Source organism: Opisthocomus hoazin, chromosome 7, assembly GCF_030867145.1.
Source record: "Opisthocomus hoazin isolate bOpiHoa1 chromosome 7, bOpiHoa1.hap1, whole genome shotgun sequence".
Taxonomy (NCBI): domain Eukaryota; kingdom Metazoa; phylum Chordata; class Aves; order Opisthocomiformes; family Opisthocomidae; genus Opisthocomus; species Opisthocomus hoazin.
Genome location: NC_134420.1, coordinates 61964929 through 61983714, shown reverse-complemented (window position 1 = coordinate 61983714; position 18786 = coordinate 61964929). Strand labels below are relative to the sequence as shown.

Sequence of the window (18786 nt, the reverse complement as noted above, 5' to 3'; positions counted from 1 at the left end):
AAGTGCAATGTTCGTTTTCGCGTACTGCCATTCCCTCATCCCACATCATATCAAAGGGAAGATTAATTTTATATCAGATGAGTGAGACTAGTAACATAAAGGTGACTGTAAGCTAAGACTCCTACATTTCATTTTTATCTTATTTAACTTGGTATTTATAGAACGAATGAAGAGATCCAATTAATTGTACCTCCTGTTGATGCCATACAAGATTCTCTCTGTCAACACTTCATACTTTTTTCTGCCTTTTTTAGGATTTGTCATAGCTGATATAGCTGTATATTTTTATCTCAGTGTGGGAAGAGTTGAAAGACATACTCAGGAGGCATACTCAGGACTTAACCCTGCAAGTACCATAAGTCTGTAAATGCATTAGTGTCTGCTTCCAAGTATGCTCAGAAATGTCCATCTTCTCAGATGATGCATATGATGGATTTGTGACCTGCCTCGGGAGTAATCTGTGCTTCCTGGTCAGAAAGTAAGGAGTAGCTTCCATCAATACAGCTTTTGGCTTGCTCCCCTAGGGCAGGCTGCCTGCATCTACACTGTGCAGAGTTTGGAGGGATCTTGTGGTCTTCTGCAGGTCTTTCCATGGCCTTTTTACATACACAGCACAAATATCACTTCTCTGCTGCGCTCACATGCTGTGATTGTGCCAGTTCTTACTGTGTAGCTTAAGATGGATAAAGTTTGTTTTGAAGTATCATTGCCTGAGGCTACACTGAAATCCCTCAGCATCAAGCTGACCTACCACATCTCTTCTGGTACTCGGGGTGTCAAGACTTGGGCAGTCAAGATTTTGCTTTTTTTGAAGGGCTGTGGTAGCCTAGAGTCCTCTGCCATGCAAACCTCCTCTCAGCACCTTGAAGCTTGTCTTTGCAGATAAGACATTTGAACAATTTTGAAGGGTTCTTTAACAATTAATACTCTTTTTTGTTTGTCCAAGATAGAGAAATGCTTGCAGCACACCACATATCTGCTACTATAGCATGTTACCAGAGAGGCATGTTATAGGGACATACCAGGCAAAAAAAGGCTTATAAGGATGATGTCGGAGATTTGAACCAAGTAGAAGGAGACTTCGTACTCAAGCCATTTCCTAGACCTATCTAGCTACTGAATGGCTACTAGGTTTTGTCTGGGAAGAAGCCTTGTTATTTTGCTTCAAAGGGTATTCCAGGAATAATCAGGCAGGCACACAGAACAAACACTAATGGAGAGGACTTTGGAGCAGCACAGATGATGATTCAAATTGATACTACAGGTGCACTCAGAATCTCCTTACATGTTATGTTGGGAGCCTTGGTCTGTAATTCAGGCCTGTAGATTCTACTGGATGGTGAAGCACCCAGGTCCTTTCATCATTCTAGATTCAGTTTTTCAACAGAAGGATTATAACAACTTGTTAACTTCAGCAAACCAGAATAGTTTTGCTTTGTCATATTTTAGAAGATGGCAACTTGATTTTTACTGAAGGTTTAAAAAAATCAGATACTCTGAAATAATTTAGACTGAGCAATTAAACACTGGCAAATTTTATAAGCATTTCAAACTAGAACCTTATGATAGGATGTGTTAGGCAAACTTAACTACAGATTTCTCTTCCATCTGTATTTATATCATGCTGTGTACTGACTGTCTGGTATGCCTGTACAGACTTTGCCCCAAAGTTAACTTTGTATGCATCTTGTGTTCAGTATTTATCTTAAAAATTCTGCATAGATATGAGCTGTATTTACATTTATATCATAATTTCTTAGGCATGTTATGATTTCTTTTGAATACCAGGCAGATGAGTAGAAGTACTGAGACAATAATATGGAAAGATGATTACTAAGAATTAAAAAAACCCGAGGCCTTTTACATGAATTTCTTGTCTCCATGCCTTCCACAGAAGCATGACACAATTTTATAGTTGGTCCATTCCTTTTGCAAAGCTGTTCACTTTTTTTAAACTTTATGCTCTTTTTCTCTGTCAACAGTATTTTCCTGTCCATGAAAATGGCATTTGTTGATGTGAGCAGAGCTGATTAATCACAGCTGTTCTTACAGATGATAATTTCCAGCATGCTGTATGTCTCTGCTTTTGCTTTTATTGCTATGCTACGTGTTTCTTTCCAACTTTATCAGAAGACTCTTTGTTCATACTTTTCTTCGCTGTTTAGAGAAATGTTCAATGTAAGATTGATTCAAGAATCAGTTGTGAGACCTCTTTTTGCTTTCTGCCAAGGGCTGCCAAGATAGAGGGTAGGAAGGTGTTGATATCTTTATGGGCAGCCCTTTGCTTAACTTGTTTTTTTTAATTTATAGAATAGACGCCCAGATTACTTCATGGACTTCTTTATTTTTGTTTCAGAGAAAGAATTAGCAGGCATTTCAACTGAAGTTAAATGGTTTTCAATATAAATTGAAATGGAAGATCCCTGTTATTAGCATAAAAAAGAAGCAGATTGGTAACTGCCTGTCCATAATTCCCATGGCACTTTAAATTTAAAGCTTTTTTCATTTCTGTAAAGGCGATAATGATAATAAGGTAAATAAAGTATGTAAATGAGATAAGGTATGTAAGATGTGTGTGAGATACATAAAGGATTCTTTACTTATATTTATGTATAAATCCTACTCCTCAGTCCAAGTTGATTGGAGTTTTGCAACTTATTTTACTAAGTTGGATTTGAATTTTAGTTCTGCTAAATATGTTAACGCATTTTATCTAAAATGTTGGAAACTAGATGAACTAATAGCTAATCTTTTTAACATATGTATATACATGTATGTGTTATTTGCTTATATTAGGGGACCAATCAGAGGTATTCACTCAAGACTGAAGTATCATGGCACTGTATAGAAATACTAGTAAAGAAATGGCCTTTTCACAGAAAGATCTGATTTTGCTATGTACTTCCCTAAGAGCGTGCCAGAAGGCCAGCCATATCTTGGGCTGCATCAAGAGAAGCATGGCCAGCAGGTTGAGGGGGGTGACTCTGCCTCTCTACTCTGCACGGGTGAAACCCCACCTGGAGTCCTGTGTGCAGCTCTGGAGTGGGTCCAGAGGAGGCCACAAAGATGATCAGAGAGCTGGAGCACCTCTTCTATGAGGAAAGGCTGAGAGAGTTGGGGCTGTTCAGCCTGGAGAAGAGAAGGCTCCGGGGTGACCTTAGAGCAGCCTTCCAGTGCCTGGAGGGGGCCTGTAGGAAAGATGGGGAAAATATTTTCAGCAGGGCTGGTTGCGATAGGACAAGGAGTAATGGCTTTAAACTAGGGGAGGGTAGATTTAGAATGGATGTAAGGAAGACATGTTTTACGATGAGGGTGGTGAAACACTGGCATGGGTTGCCCAGAGAGGTGGTCGATGCCCCATCCCTGGAAACATTTGAAGTCAGGTTGGTCGGGGCTCTGAGCAACCTGATAGAGTTGAAGATGTCCCTGCTCATTGCAGGGGGGTTGCGTTAGATGGCCTCTGAAGGTCGCTGCCAACCCAAAGCATTCTATATATAGTATTGTTCAATTAAATGTGAAATTAACTATATGCACAAGTTGTTGGCTTGAAGTCATAACAAGACAAGAATGACGGAAAGCTGTACAATTGAAAAAAAATTACTATGTTTACGTTACTTATGAGGTGTAACGGCTCAGTAGTCACTCAGATGCAGGAGTTTAAACTTTGTGCATTTCCAGGCTGCTCAGGTGTATGTAGATCCTGTGTCATTTGGTCTGAAGAGATGATCATTTATGATACTGACCAGTGTTCCTGTGCATGCTATTGGCTGCAGAAGCTGGTATACCATACCCAACTAGTCCAACAGGCTCTGTAGGCTTGAGTGAACATGGAACATATACGGTACAGCAGGTGTATTCAACAGCCTCTTAGCCAACTTTTTCATTATTCTGTAAACATTACCGAGGAAGTGAATTTTTGAGAGGTGGTAAGTTCAGTTGCTTTGTGTTTAAAAAGTCTTTTTATGGTCTGACATTAAATGTTACTAGTAAACACTGATGGCTAAGAAAACTGTCTTAGAAAAAGCCCAGGGGAGTACTCTGTGAACTCAGCGAAGGACTAGGGTTTGGAAGATCTGTATTCTATTCTTAATTTCACCATTGATTTGCAGTGTGATTTTTGGCAAGTTAATCTCTGTGTTTCTGTTTCTTTTTCACATCTTTTATCTCTCTTGTCTATTTTTACTGCAGTTTGTCTCTACAGTGCCTAGATTAAAGAGGGAAGCAATCTTGACTGTGATTCTAGTAACAGTGATAACAAATAATATTAAAGACAAAGTAAGTTTCAGTCATTCTACTGAAGTATGATTGTAATGGGTTTGTATAGGTATACAGTGTTAAATTACATGTTCAGCCATCTTTGACATAATGGATCGAATCCTGTCAGAGAGCTGTCTTTGGCATCCATCTTCATGTTCTGTACTGAGCTGAGAGAAGTTAGACTTGAAGATGATGTCCATGGGTATCAAGGAGTTGTAGTTGTATTTATAACAATTCTGACTCAACATCTCTATGACCTACAGCTAAAAGTCTGCAGCTTTTACACGTATAAATCCCTTTCATGCCTGATATGTTTTCAAAAACATTCTCATTATAAAACTTTCATGTGATATTGACCTTACATTTGAAGACAATGATCAATTATTTCTCATGTGGCTGTTGCTAGGCTTACTCCAGATATACCGCAATGGTATTTTTCTTTGCAAAGGAAAAGTGCTTCTCCATTGTGACCAATTTTGCTGTCAGGTTCCAGGTGATACAGGCAGCCTTTTTATTGCTACTGAAAATTCTTGTGCCTTTAGTGTACAAAAGAACACATCATGTCCTTCGCGCTTTGCGAAAGCAACAGTCTGTCTCATTACATTAGTTTTTTCCATTCATCTTAGGCTGATATTCTTCTTTGTTTTATTTTTGTTTAGAAGTTAATTTCGTCATTGGAAAAAATACCTGATAGACACTAATGGAAATTGACCACTGAACAAGTGTAATACATACTAAGTCCATTGCCCCACTTGCACCTGGATTTCAGACTTGTTTTGAAGGGCTGAACCTTTAGACATAAAAGGATAATCAAGTCTTCTGGCCTGCTCAACCCTGAGTTTGAAAATAGCATGCCAGCTTTGTTAACCAGATTGTACAGGAAAAGCTAGACTAAGACCAGTTATTACACATTGACTGTTGAATACCTGTCAAATTGTAACTTTCAGTTACGATCAATATGAGGCAGATCTGAAGCAGTTACTTTGAGATGAAAAGCTGTGTATCACATTACCAGTCACTTGAGCCATTCAGTGTCCATCTGCTGATTTGAGAAGAAAACATCATTAATAATGTATTCATGGATTGTGCTCTAGCTTTTATGTTGCTATTAGTTCTTCCAGCATAAGCTATCTCAGCATTATTTAGCTTCTGAGCTCTAACATCGCCTTAGTAGCCATGGCAAGTTGCCTGGTATTTTCTGTTTTAGGGGACAAAAGGCATTAAAACATATGATGTGACATGAAATTTGATCCATGAGTATGAGGTTGCTTAGTTTTTGTGTAAGTACATTAACGTGTTTTATCACTGCTTCAAAATACTTCTACAAAACATGGAGTCTGAGCAAAAAAGAGTAAATTGTATCATAGTTTATTACAACTAACACAACTACACTAATCTAGTATTTGATAATGTAAATCACTTAATGCTATGAAATGAGTAAGGTAATGTTTTGGACTTAGGGAGCTGAATGCTGATATAAATTGGTGCAGCTCTGTCAAAGTCAGTGGAAATGTCAATGCCAGAAAAATGACCAAAAGTATCTAGAGAATTTTATTTGTTTTGGACAGTGTTAACATTTTTAATTAACAGTTCCACCAGGCACAATAAAATTATTGCATTAGAACTTAAGCCATTCAAACACGTAATTTACAGTCTTATCATTTGGGAGAGTTGTGTTGTTTTTATATTACTGAACAATATGATCTGAAAAGTTGACAGAATTAAAGCCTGCAGCCAGAACAAGACAGTATTAAGTGTTTAGTTTTTAATGTCTCTGAAAGTCATGCTCTTTTGAAGTACTGATCTTTTTTTTTGCTTAGAATGCGCAGTTTGTATACACTGGGAAAGTAATTACGTGCCTGGGAGAAAATGACATGCAGGTGTAGTCCTTGATCCAAGACATTTGCACAATGAAACTTCATTTTCAATCTGTGATTTTTTTTTTTATTTTTGCCTTTTTTTTGTAATATCTGGGAGTATCACTGGCCAAAACACACAAAGGCTTGGCCGTTTATCTCTGATACAGATCTCTGCAGTTTTCATGCCTTTGTGGCTTCAAGATTGTATTACTGCAGTACACAGGGACCAAGGAGCTATAGCTATGGCAACCAATGCCTGATAGGTAACCGACAACATGAATTACAGAATCTCTAAGGATTTGCTGCAAGCTGATCTCCCTGCTGGTTTGACTGCTCATTTTTTTTGACCTTCGGGACCAGGACCACTATCAAGGCCTTTTGTGTTCTAGTGTTCATCCTTCTGTAAGAAACTCTGAAAAGTTTGTCTAGGTAAACAGGTACAGATGGATCTTAAATTGGTATAGGAGGGGATTTTTTTGCAGTTGTGCTTATTGTAATTCTTTAAGTGAGGCAAACTGTGTCCGGTTTTTGCTGGTATCAGTATTGCTACATCTACTGTAGCACTTTTACCAACACAACTAGCTCATTCAGAAGGGTGTTTTTCACAATTCTGACTGACTTAGTGGTGTAAGTAAATCCTGAAGCCAAACCCAACCTCAGATATAGCCTTTGTATTAAAGATGAAGTGGGGAATAAGGTGGGATATTAAATTTTCTTGGTTTTATTCTTCTTTATTCTGTTTATGCAAAGAGTGTCTGAATTGGGAAACCAAGCTGCAGCCCTGACATTAAAAATCCAGGTCCTCCATAGTCAGTGGCAACTGGAGTACACGTTTCATAGCAGTATCAGAAAAGCCAAGACATTGAAAGATGAAATATAGGAGAAAATAATTTGAGTTCTTTCTTTTCTTAATACCTCTGCAACTTGCTGATTAAATTTTTAAAAAAGTTAGCTCATACGTCTGGTTAATGTTCGAGTGGTCATGCTCCAGGACCTGAAATTCAGTTTCAGATGTCCTTACCCAAACAAAACCCAAAAAAAAGGACAGTGCTGGTTAAAAATATTTTGTAGCTCAGAGTTTAATATCTCTCTTGACAATGTATTTGTACTTCTTTTTGTGAAAGCTTTGGCCATTTCTGTAGAGATCATCTGCCAGCAGTTATCTGTTTACTGTTGCTTAATAATGTACATTTAAAAACAAAACTGAATGTGCCTGGACACTTATGCCTTCAACAAAGTATCTTGTTAGCGCAGATATAATAATATTATGCAATAATAATAACAATTACTTAATTGAGCAATCCAAGACACATGTTCTGACGTTACAACAGCTATTTAATTGCATATAAAGGTTTCAGAGAAAATTAAATTAATTTGTAAGAAAGTGAGAACTGCAACTTAAAACAAGTTTCAGCAGTCAGAGGAAAAAAAATCTGAATGAAGCACTTCATAGTATAGAGATCTGATAGATTTTATGGATTTCTTTAGAGTGTGGAAATCACACACATAATTTTATTGTTTAAATATCATTAGTGAGCAGTAAATTGTAATGCTTGGATGTTAACACATGTTGCTACAAAAATCTGCTAAAACGGGCATAAAATACTTTTACAAAAACAAGCACAGTAAGGTGATTTTATCTCTACAAACATAAGGCATAAAGAAGCAGTTCACAAGCAAAGATCCCAGTAAAATATTATTGGAGTTTGCTGGATTCAAAATTACTCAGATTCACTTAGTTTTAAATTAAGATGACCTAATAAAATTTAACACAGTTATAATCACAACTGAATTTAAATCACTCTAAGAGTCCTATAATGCTTCAGTTGTGGAGTGGCAAAGTTGAAGAATATGATTTTCTATTTTTTTTGTAACTACTACTTACTTTTTGTAGTGACTGTGTTCAGTACCGAGAACAAATTTTCAGAAATTATTAGGAGAGTTCCCAAGATTCACTGTTGCCTGATGTTATTGATGAACCGATAACTAAGAAGAGATAACGGAATTACTTACATGGTGAGTTTTGCACAAGAGCATAGAGAAAGTGTGCTAAGTGTATATCTTTATAAGTAAAGAAAAATCCAAGAAAGGTGACAGATTTTTTTCTTAATGAATAGCTTTTGTGTATACCTAGTTCCGATGCCTTTTCCTAAAAGTGTCATATTACTGTTACTAATAAAATGAGTGGACCAGTCTGATGCAATACTATTTTCCCAGTCTGTACTGATTTTAGTAAGATGGTAAATGAGATTTTTGTCTTGCAACAGTTTAGGATTATAAAAGAATTATAAATATGTAGGAAAGGTGGAATATGCACGAAGAGATAATCCAGGGTAACCTATTGCTCTTGTCAGTTTATTTTCTCCTAAATAATCTATGACAAGCACATTTAAATTTACTGAAAAGCCTTTGGTAAAGAAGGTTTTACAGCTTTCGTAGTAGGTCTGTTGCTTGGCTTCCCATCCATGTTCTAATTCTTCTCAATTATTTAATTAATATTTCGTGTGTTTCTTCCAGTCCTCCTTCTAGTGGATACTTTGAGCAGTAGATCGTCTTTTTATAACTACTTTTCATGTATCAAGAGAATTTTATCAAGTCCTGAACTCTTTCAAATCCTTAACCTCTCTCGTAAGGCTCATTTTTTAAGCCACTTTTACTGCTAGTTTTCTTGTCTGGGTGGAGCTCTTCTATAAATACTAACAATTGCTAAACCTATTGACTTTTTAAATTAAAGCAATATGAAATAACTGATTAAATACACACATTAATTTAAGTATTGTCATATTAGTAATATAAACATGTATTGTGAACACATAATGGACATTAAGGAAAAATGCACTCTAGTTCTGAATGGTGTAATGTTCAGTGTGTCAAGCATGGGTCTAAATGAGTTGACTGTGTTCCACTGTAGATTTCAGTTGCTGAAAATAAGTGAGTAAAATATGTTCTGGCCTTCTATTGAGGAACATATCATCACCAGACTAAATTTAGATTTTGATCTTTTCCAGAATTTAGTATTCTTGTTCTGAACATGGAGAAACTTACAGCTCTTCCATCAGGTAGAGCGCCAGGGGATGACTGGCACAGTTTCTCCTCCTTTACTTTCTTATTTCTCATGACAGCAATTTGCTGTGGCTTTTTATTTGAAGCAGTGTACTCCTCAAACTATTGCAAGTTTATTTTCTAAGTTCTGTCTGCATGCTTTAATTGAACTCTGCAGCTGGTTTATCTCTGCTTTGCCGAAGTAAAGGTGTAAGCAATGTCCTCAGTAAACTGTCAGTCAATTTTCAAGTCTGATACCTGTGACTCTGACCAATAGCCTTACTTTTTATCAAGCAAATGAAGATATTTTAACGCTACAATGAAGTGGGAACATTCTAAAATAATAAAAACAAAGACGCTTTGAATAGGACAGAATCCCACAGGTATTTCATCCAGGTGTATGTTGAACCTTCTGAGGAGGTAGGCTTCTTCACGGGCCCTTTTTATTGTATATGACACCTGTCAGAAGGATCTATACCTGCTTTTGGAGTCAATATTTCTGTAATTAATTTTAAACTCAATAAAAACTGGATTATTTCCATCTGATTACTATATTAGCTACAGCAGAAGTGTATGGATTTTTAAGCAGAGAAGCACTTTTTCTAGACTCCAGTTACAAAGCAGTTTAATTTGAAGCAGCTTTGGTGCCACATGTTGCCGGGGCAGTGTTATTCTTGCAATTCGTCTGTGCTGAGCACTACCTGCTTGATCACAGTGAGTCAGTTCAGAGAGCTAAAATGGCAGAAAACTTACCAAAGCAAGTGCTGAAAGAGCAAGGGAGAATGCAGGACAAGAGAGTAGAGGTGTGGCAGCAAGTAGTTAGACCAGCTTAGGCTGCCATAATCTACATTATGTTTCACAAATATATCAGTAGTAGATCACGTATTTTCAGCACCCTTGCAATAAAATTCAGTTATCTGCTGTATATTGGACCACTGCATAAGGGCTGTCTCCTTCCAAGAGATTCACGGGTAGTACACTCAGTCTGAGGTAGTCGAAAACAAAAAGCATATTAAATACTGTTACTAAATGCAAACTAATAAGCAATGTGATTTTTCTCTCTAATTTTTATTTTAAAAAGGCGTCAGAGTTTGTCAGGCAAAAAAAAACCCCTCCTTAATTGAAATATAACTGTTCTCTTCTTTTTGCCAACTCTAGAAAATAAGCAACTTGAACTTTATAGTAATTTCGTGGGTGCATAGTAATATGACAACACTATCCTCTAGTGGCAGTATGTGTTAACACAATTCTCTACATCGACGTGATTTATGTGTGTTGAAAAGATGGTATGTTGCCCACACTATTATTTATAAATTCAGAGTTTTGTTTTACATAACATAATAAGGAATAATTAACAAAATGTTGCATACAATGTGATGATTATATATACTTCAGCCACCAACATCAGCTGCACTACTATGTATTTTTATGTCACTGTAAAACAGAGCATACATATACAAGTTCTTGTGATTTTCCAGACTATCAAACTTCTGTTGTTGTATTCTTCTATGGTAGCTTTTTCACAGGTATGTCACTAGTTGGTTTTTAGTCTACTCTTGAACTCTGGCATTAAAATCTAACTCTCATGGTGATAGTATCTCTAGACACTGGTATCCACAAGCACATAAAATACCCTTAATTTCTTTTTTTCAGTTTGAAATTTCAGAAATCCAGGGTATAGCTTAAGGGAAAATAAGGAAAGCCAAAATCCTGTGTAAGAGAATAAATTCCGAGATTTCAATGCATCAGTTTTTTGAACTTACCCACTAAAAGGGCCAGTCTAGACTGAAGGTGCGTTTGCTTACTGTGAAGATAGATGCTACAAAAAATGAAATGATTTCTCACTCATCCTCTAAAAATGTTCCTGCTCTGGAAGTTTGGAAATTTATATATGTTAAAAATCCTATGAGAGTAATCTTTTTTGGTGGTGTTTTTTTGGTGTTTGTGTTTTTTAATATTCTGACACATTTTGGAGAAGTTTTATCTAAATATTTCATAATGTGTTTTGGTATTAAAGAGGTCATGATGCTTCCTATTTGCAATCCAAGGCAAAGTGGAAGCAGGAAACAGAGAAGACGTAGTTAAAGACATATCTCTAGCTTTTCATGTGGAGTGATTTCTGCAAGTGACGAGCAGAACAGATGGGAATTAATATATTGATGTCTTTATTGTTCTGATTTTACTTTCAGAGACCATTTGGCATACAGCCAGCTCACTTGTGTGTAAGGTCCAGTTAGAGGACTGCGTAACAATTTACCTTCTCCATACCCAAACAGTTAGCAAACACGTTTTAAGGAGATGGGATTGTACTTTTTAAATGTTACCACTTAATGCACTATTAAATATAACTAGTGGATACTATAGAGGTTATACTGACATTGATACATATTATAGAATTCATAAAAGTTACTTGTGCTTTATAAAGTTACTTTAATTCACAAGTGTATTTGTTCCTATTTTGCCAAGTTGTTTTTCTGATATTTGTACAAAGAATACACAATAAATATTTTCTTAATTTTCATGTGACTTGTCCTTAAAAACCAAGAGCAAAAGTAAAAACATAAAAATGTATGATTCTTTTTCCTAGCATTCAATTTATATTGCAAAATATTTGCATTACATTTTTTTTTCTCTGAGGTCTATGCTTGCACGAAAGATGGTACTTGATCTGGACAGTTCATGTGCACAGAGAGTCAATGTCTTGTCGTCTTTGTTCCACAATCCCCTTGAGCAGTGTTTGCCATGATGGTATAAACTGCAGTGGTAAACTGCAATGTGAAAACATAGAATTTTTAACAACATACCTGTAGCCACAGAATAATAATTAGTCAAGAAACAATTCTCTTGAATGGGACAGCAACTGTTGTTTTGGTCAAAAAAAGCATACCCCTCCCCCCCACCCCGATGAGCAAGAGTAGCAAACTGGCAACAACGCATAAGGAGAAGGCTGAGATAGTCAACAATTTTCTTGCCTCAGTCTTCACTGGCAACCTCTCTTCCCATGCGTCTCGAGTGCATGGACTGCAAGACGGGGATTGGGGGCGCAAAATCCCTCCCACTGTAAGGGAAGATCAGGTTTGCGACCACCTGAGGAACCTGAGCATACATAAGTCTATGGGACCTGATGAGATTCATCCCAGAGTCCTGAGGGAATTGGCTGACATTATTGCCAAGCCACTCTTTGTGATACTGGAAAAGTCATGGCGGTCAGGTGAAGTCCCTGGTGACTGGAAAAAGGGAAAAATTGCACCCATTTTTAAAAAAGGTAGAAAGGTGGACCCTGGTGTCCCGTCCCACTCAGTGGGTAAGGAGAAGGTGAGCTTTTCAGTTCGATGTGGTACTCAGGAGTCATGACAATGACCCAAGAGGCTCAACTACAAACAAAGCTTTACCTGGAATTGAGTGGGATTACAAAAGATGGTAACTTCGCAACTTCGTAACATTACTTTTAGTGCGGTGGGGTTAGAATGGATATTGACTTGGCAAAGCTTACAACAACATAATGTCTGATTTCACAAAACCCCAAAATACAGCAGATGATTGACAAACTTACAACAACATTACCCTTATGTGCCTAGAAAGTCAGAGATAGAGAAAGAGAGGAAAACAAAAGGAAAGAGAAGAGAAAAGATATCACCGCCCTTGGATCCAGCGACGGTTTCTGCTGGTGGTCAGGGTCCTCCGGTGGTGGGCACACACCAAGCAGATTGCTCGCTCTCCATTTATTTCAAGGTTGCGCAAGCCTGGGTGCTCGGTGGTTCCCACAAATCAAGCACACTCACTTACAATCACATTGGATATTTACACAGTTTAAAATGTTAGTACCGCCTATTAGCCGTACCCTCGTAACTAGGATTAGTTAGTTCCTGTCTCGCTTCAGTTTAAAGATACAGTGCTCGTAAAATTCACTAGGAATGCTCAGTGAGTAAGGGTCTTTGCTTGGGCTGGGGTCTCCAGCTCAGGGGATGTGATTTTTAGTATTATAGTAACGGTAGTTCAACAAAGAATACATGAATTCTCAGTTCTTCTGCCAAGTTTGCAGCGTACACAGAACATCTTCATTAACTGTCCTTCTCAAGGTGCGGTTGCTCCAGCACATCCTTGGTTAAATATACAAAGTGTTTGTTCTTCTGACAGGAGGTGATTCAGTGTAACAATCTATCTCCTCGGTTGAGCAAGTCTGTAGGCAGGAGATGTTCCTTGTCTGGAACACTGGCTGCTGTTCAACAACTGATGGGCTAAATTTCAGAGATTGTCTTCAACACTTCAGGTATCTGTCATCCCTCCTTGGGGAGGGGTACTGTTGTGCTTCCTGAAAGTTCTCAAAATGAGTCAGTGTGGGGGAGGGTGGGTCTCGGTGGTCTCACAACACGCCCTCCCCCGCAAGGCTGGTCACTGCCTTGTGCAAGAGCTGAACTTCCTTGCCTACGTGAGGGAGAGAGGAGGGAGAGAGGTGGGTTTCGCAGGGTGGCACCCTGCCTCTGCAGGGTTCTGCTCATGTGCCACAGTCCCTTATCAAGATGAGGAAGTTCCCAAAGTACAATGCCTGATTTAGGAGTTTGCTGAATTTGCGTGTCTCTGTCTAGATTTCTCAAGACGGATGTTTGTAACAGTTCTCACTCCGGCCTGGAGCCCTACACCTGGGAACTACCTCACCTCTGTCGCTGGAAAGATCATGGAGCAGATCCTCCTAGAAACTATGCTAGGGCACATGCAGGACAAGGAGATGATTTGAGAAGGCCAGCATGGCTTCACCAATGGCAAATCCTGCCTGACCAGCCTAGTGGCCTTCTGTGATGGAGTGACTACATCAGTGGACAAGGGAAGAGCTAAGGATGTAATCTGTCTGGACTCCTGTGAGGCCTCTGACATTGTTCCCCACAACATCCTTCTCTCTAAATTGGAGAGATATGGATTTGATGGGTGGACTGTTTGGTGGATGAGGAACTGGTTGGATGGCCACATCCAGAGGGTAGTGGTCAACAGCTCAATGTCCAGATGGAGATCGGTGGCAAGTGGTGGCTCTCAGGGGTCCATATTTGGACCAGTGCTGTTTAATATCTTCATCAATGACACAGACAGTGTGGTCGAGTGCACCCTCAACAAGTTTGCTGACAGCACCAAGCTGAGTGGTGCGGTTGACATGCCTGAGGGGCAGGATGCCATCCAGAGGGACCTGGACAAGCTGGAGAGGTGGGCCTGTGTGAATCTCATGAGGTTCAACAAGGCCAGGTGCAAGGTCATGCACCTGGGTTGGGGCAACCCCCGGTTATCAACACAGGCTGGGGGATGAAGGGATTGAGAGCAGCCCTGCCAAGAAGGACTTGGGGGTACTGGTGGATGCAAAGCTGGTGTTTCAACCAAGTTGGAGTTGTTCAGCCTGCAGAAGAGAAGGCTCTGGGGAGACCTTATAGGAGCCTTGCAGTAAATGAAGGGGCCTACAAGAAAGCTGGAGAGGGACTTTTTACAAGGGCCTGTAGTGATAGGACAAGGGAGAATGGCTTTAAACCAAAAGAGGGTAGATTTAGATTTGATAAAAGAAAGAAATTCTTTACTCTGAGGGTGGTGGGGCACTGGAACAGGTTGCCCAGAGCAGCTGTGGATGCCCCCTCCCTGGCAGTGTTCAAAGCCAGGCTGGATGGAGCTCTGAGCAATGTGGTATGGTGGAAGGTGTCACTGCCCATAGCAGGGGTGGTGGAACTAGGTGATAGAATAGAATCATAGAATGGTTTGCGCTGGAAGGGACCTGAAACATCATCATCAACATGGCAGGGTGGTTGGAATTAGATGATCTTGGTTGGAATTAGATGCTCAGGACTGGTGCATCCCCTTGAGTAAGAAGTCTAGCAAAAGAGGCAGGAGACCTGCATGGCTGAGCAAGGAGCTTCTAGCAGAACTCAAATGGAAGAGAAAGATCTACAGAATGTGGAAAGAGAGACAGGCCACTTGGGAGGAGTACAGGAATGTTGTCAGAGCATGCAGGGATGTGACGAAGAGGGCTAAGGCCCATCTGGAATTAAATCTGGCAAGGGATGTGAAAAACAACAAGAAGGGCTGCTTCAGGTACATCAGCAGCAAACGGAAGTCTAGGGACAATGTGGGACCGCTGCTGAATCAGGCGGGTGCCCTAGTGATGGAGGATGCAGAGAAGACAAAGTTACTGAATGCCTACTTTGCTTCAGTCTTCACTGCTAAGGCTGGCCCTCGGGCATCCTAGTCCCTGGAGGTAAGAGAGGAAACCTGGTGAAAGGAAGACCTTCCCTTGGTTTAGGAGGATCATGTGAGAGACCATTTAAGAAAACTGTACACCCACAAATCCATGGGCCTGGATGGGATGCACCCATGAGTGCTGAGGGAGCTGGCGGATGTCATTGCTGAGCCACTCTCCATCATCTTTGAAAGGTTCTGGAGAACAGGGGAGGTGCCTGAGGACTGGAGGAAAGCCGATGTCACTCCAATCTTCAAAAAGGGCAAGACGGAGGACCCAGGGAACTACAGGCCAGTCAGCCTCACCTCCATCCCTGGAAAGATGACGGAGCAGCTCATTCTGGATGTCATCATTAAGCAAGTGGAGGAAAAGACGGTTCGGAGGAGTCAGCATGGATTCACCAAGGGGAGATCATGCTTGGCCAATCTGATAGCTTTCTATGATGGCATGATTGGCTGGGTAGATGAAGGGAGAGCCGTAGATATTGTCTACCTAGACTTCAGCAAGGCTTTTGACACTGTCTCTCATAACATCCTCATAGGGAAGCTCAGGAAGTGTGGGCTAGATGCGTGGTCAGTGAGGTGGATTAAGAACTGGCTGAATGGCAGAACTCAGAGGGTTGTCATCAGTGGCGCAGAGTCTAGTTGGAGGCCTGTAGGTAGTGGTGTTCCCCAGAGGTTAGTACTTGGCCCACTCTTACTCAACTTATTCATCAATGACCTGGATGAAGAGTTAGAATGTACCCTCAGCAGGTTTGCTGATGACACAAAACTGGGAGGAGTGGTAGATACACCAGAAGGCTGTGCTGCCATTCAGCGAGACCTGGACAGGCTGGAGGGCTGGGCAGAGAGGAACATGATGAAGTTCAACATCAGCAAGTGCAGGGTCCTGCACCTGGGGAGGAATAACTCCGTGCACCAGTACAGGCTTGGGGCGGACCTGCTGGAGTGCAGCTCTGTGAAGAGGGACCTGGGTGTGCTGGTGGATGACAGGTTAACCATGAGCCAGCAGTGTGCCCTGGCTGCCAAGAAGGCCAATGGCGTCCTGGGGTGCATTAGGAGGAGTGTGGCCAACAGGTCGAGGGAGGTTCTCCTCTCCCTTTACTCTGCCCTAGGGAGGCCCCATCTGGAGTACTGTGTCCAGTTCTGGGCTCCCCAGTTCAAGAAAGACAAGGAGCTACTGAAGAGAGTCCAGGAGAGGGCTACGAAGGTGATTAGGGGACTGGAGCATCTCTCCTACGAGGAGAGGCTGAGGGAGCTGGGCTTGTTCAGCCTGAAGAAGAGAAGGCTGAGAGGGGAACTTATAAATGCCTATAAATATCTTCAGGGTGGGTGTCAGGAGGATGGGGCCAGACTCTTTTCAGTGGTGCCCAGCGACAGGCCAAGGGGCAATGGGCACAAACTGAAGCATAGGAAGTTCCGTCTGAACATGAGGAAGAACTTCTTCCCTCTGAGGGTGACGGAGCACTGGAACAGGCTGCCCAGGGAGGTTGTGGAGTCTCCTTCTCTGGAGATATTCAAGACCCGCCTGGACAAGGTCCTGTGCAGCCTGCTGTAGGTGACCCTGCTTCGGCAGGAGGGTTGGCCCAGATGATCCACAGAGGTCCCTTCCAACCCCCACTGTTCTGTGGTTCTTTGAAAAGAAGGGAAGAAAAAGGGAAACAGAAAAAGGAGAAAAAAAGTAAATGAAGCAGAAAGGAAGGGGACAGGCAAGGCCAGGGCGTGCCTGTGGTGCTCTGTGATGCCCATGACATCACAGAAGATGCATCACAGTGGGGGGAGGGCGCTTATAAAAGGGTGCCGGCCGGCAGCGCTGCCCCAGTACAGCCTTGGCCAGTGGTGAGTGCACGCATAGGGGGAGGCTGGGCTGGGCGAGAGCCGGGGCAGGAACGCGGGGCCCCGCAAGTGAGTTCTCACCCTGCATCGAGGGCCCTGCCGCTGGCGGGAGCACCGTGGGCAGGGCACAGCGATGACAGCAGCAGGGATGGGCGCAGGCCTTGCTGCCTCCCAGCTCCCTCGACGCCTCTCCTACCTGTCCCCAGCTCCCTGTGGCTCCCGGTCCGGCTCCCTGCCTCCGAACACCACTGAACCCCGTCTCTCGTGCCTGCTGCAGACCATGGCTGCCATGCAATTCCTCACCCTGCTTGCGGAAAATATCAATCAGCAGCTGCGGATACTTGATGAGGACCTGGATGAGGCCACACGTGAGTGCAAGCAGCAGTGTGTGGAGCACCTGAGATGGGCGATGACTCGGCTGCTGCGGGACCTGGAGCAGCGCATCCGGGAGCAGAGCAGCCAGGAGCGCAGCAGCTTGGCCTGGGGAGCCCTGCTTTTCTCTGCCTTGCAGCAGTGGCAGTTCTGGGCTGCTGCTGCAGTCCTGCTCCTGCTCTTTGTTCTCTGCTGGTGGCTCAGGAAAAGCAGCCATGGGCCAGCCCGCAGCCTCAAGGAGGACAGTTCCAGGAGCAAGGCGGATAAGGAGGAACAAGAAGGAAAAAGCAGTGTTGCGCTGGAAGTGGGCAGAATTTCAACCAGGCACCTCTGGGACCTGCCATTATCGTTCACAATGGTGCGGGAGCTGGTAGATGAACTTCCCCATATCTGCCGGTCCAGGAAGAGTTTCATGCTGCAGCTGAAGCCAGCCTTCGGAGTGGGCAGCACCTTAGAAGGCTGGGGTCCCTGTGAGGACGATGCTGTCTACCGCCTGCTCGTGCCCCTGCAGCCCTCCCAGGGGCATGCCTTCCATCTGGAGCTTGGCACCGCGCAGGAGATGCCAGCCAGGAAATCCAGGCTCCGCGTGGAGCTGGAGCGCACCTGCATAGGGGAGCAGTTTGTGGAGGACGTGCTGTGCTTCCTCCACCACCTCAAGGATGATCCGAGGAAGAATCAGGGCTCCAGCCTCCTGGACACCCTCTGCACTGGTCCCTACCTCGACCTGGAAAAAACCATGCGCTTGTTCCAGATATTGGTGAAAGCAGCCTGGGTGGTTTTGCCTCCGCCGAAAAACAGCTGTCTGACAGTGCTGCCCTCCAGGCACTCCTGCAGGCTCCAGCTGATGCACCCTTCCCAGAGCACCATCCTGATTCAGCTGATGTTTGGGGTGCAGCAACGTGACTTGGATGCCTTCCTGAGCATCGAGTAGGCAGAGGCCAATGTTACCAGCTGCAGGACGTGGCCCAAGAGCTGTGCTACGGCATTCCCTCCGGGAGCTTTACCTGGTGCAGAGATGTCAATAAATCACTTGTCTGCACAAACGCTGCATCCATGAGTGTCTGTGCATCACTTAGTTGGGGAATGTGGGCACAGGGTGCTGACAGCTCAGCTGCCACAGTGTTGGGGAGCATTTTGCCAAAAAGCTGATGCCGTAGGCTCTGGTTTCAAGGTTTCGCTGGGCTTTGGCTTCCCAGGTGCTGTGAGTTAATCC

At 42.3% G+C, this 18786-nt stretch overlaps 1 protein-coding gene across 1 annotated transcript; it reads left to right on the top strand.

Moving 5' to 3' along the window:
* The first annotated feature begins 17481 nt into the window (after positions 1-17481).
* Positions 17482-18504, top strand: LOC142361882 (inositol 1,4,5-trisphosphate receptor-interacting protein-like 1). The gene has a single exon (XM_075425678.1). The coding sequence runs from the start codon at positions 17482-17484 to the stop codon at positions 18502-18504; it is 1023 nt and encodes a 340-aa protein (XP_075281793.1).
* The last annotated feature ends 282 nt before the right edge of the window (positions 18505-18786 follow it).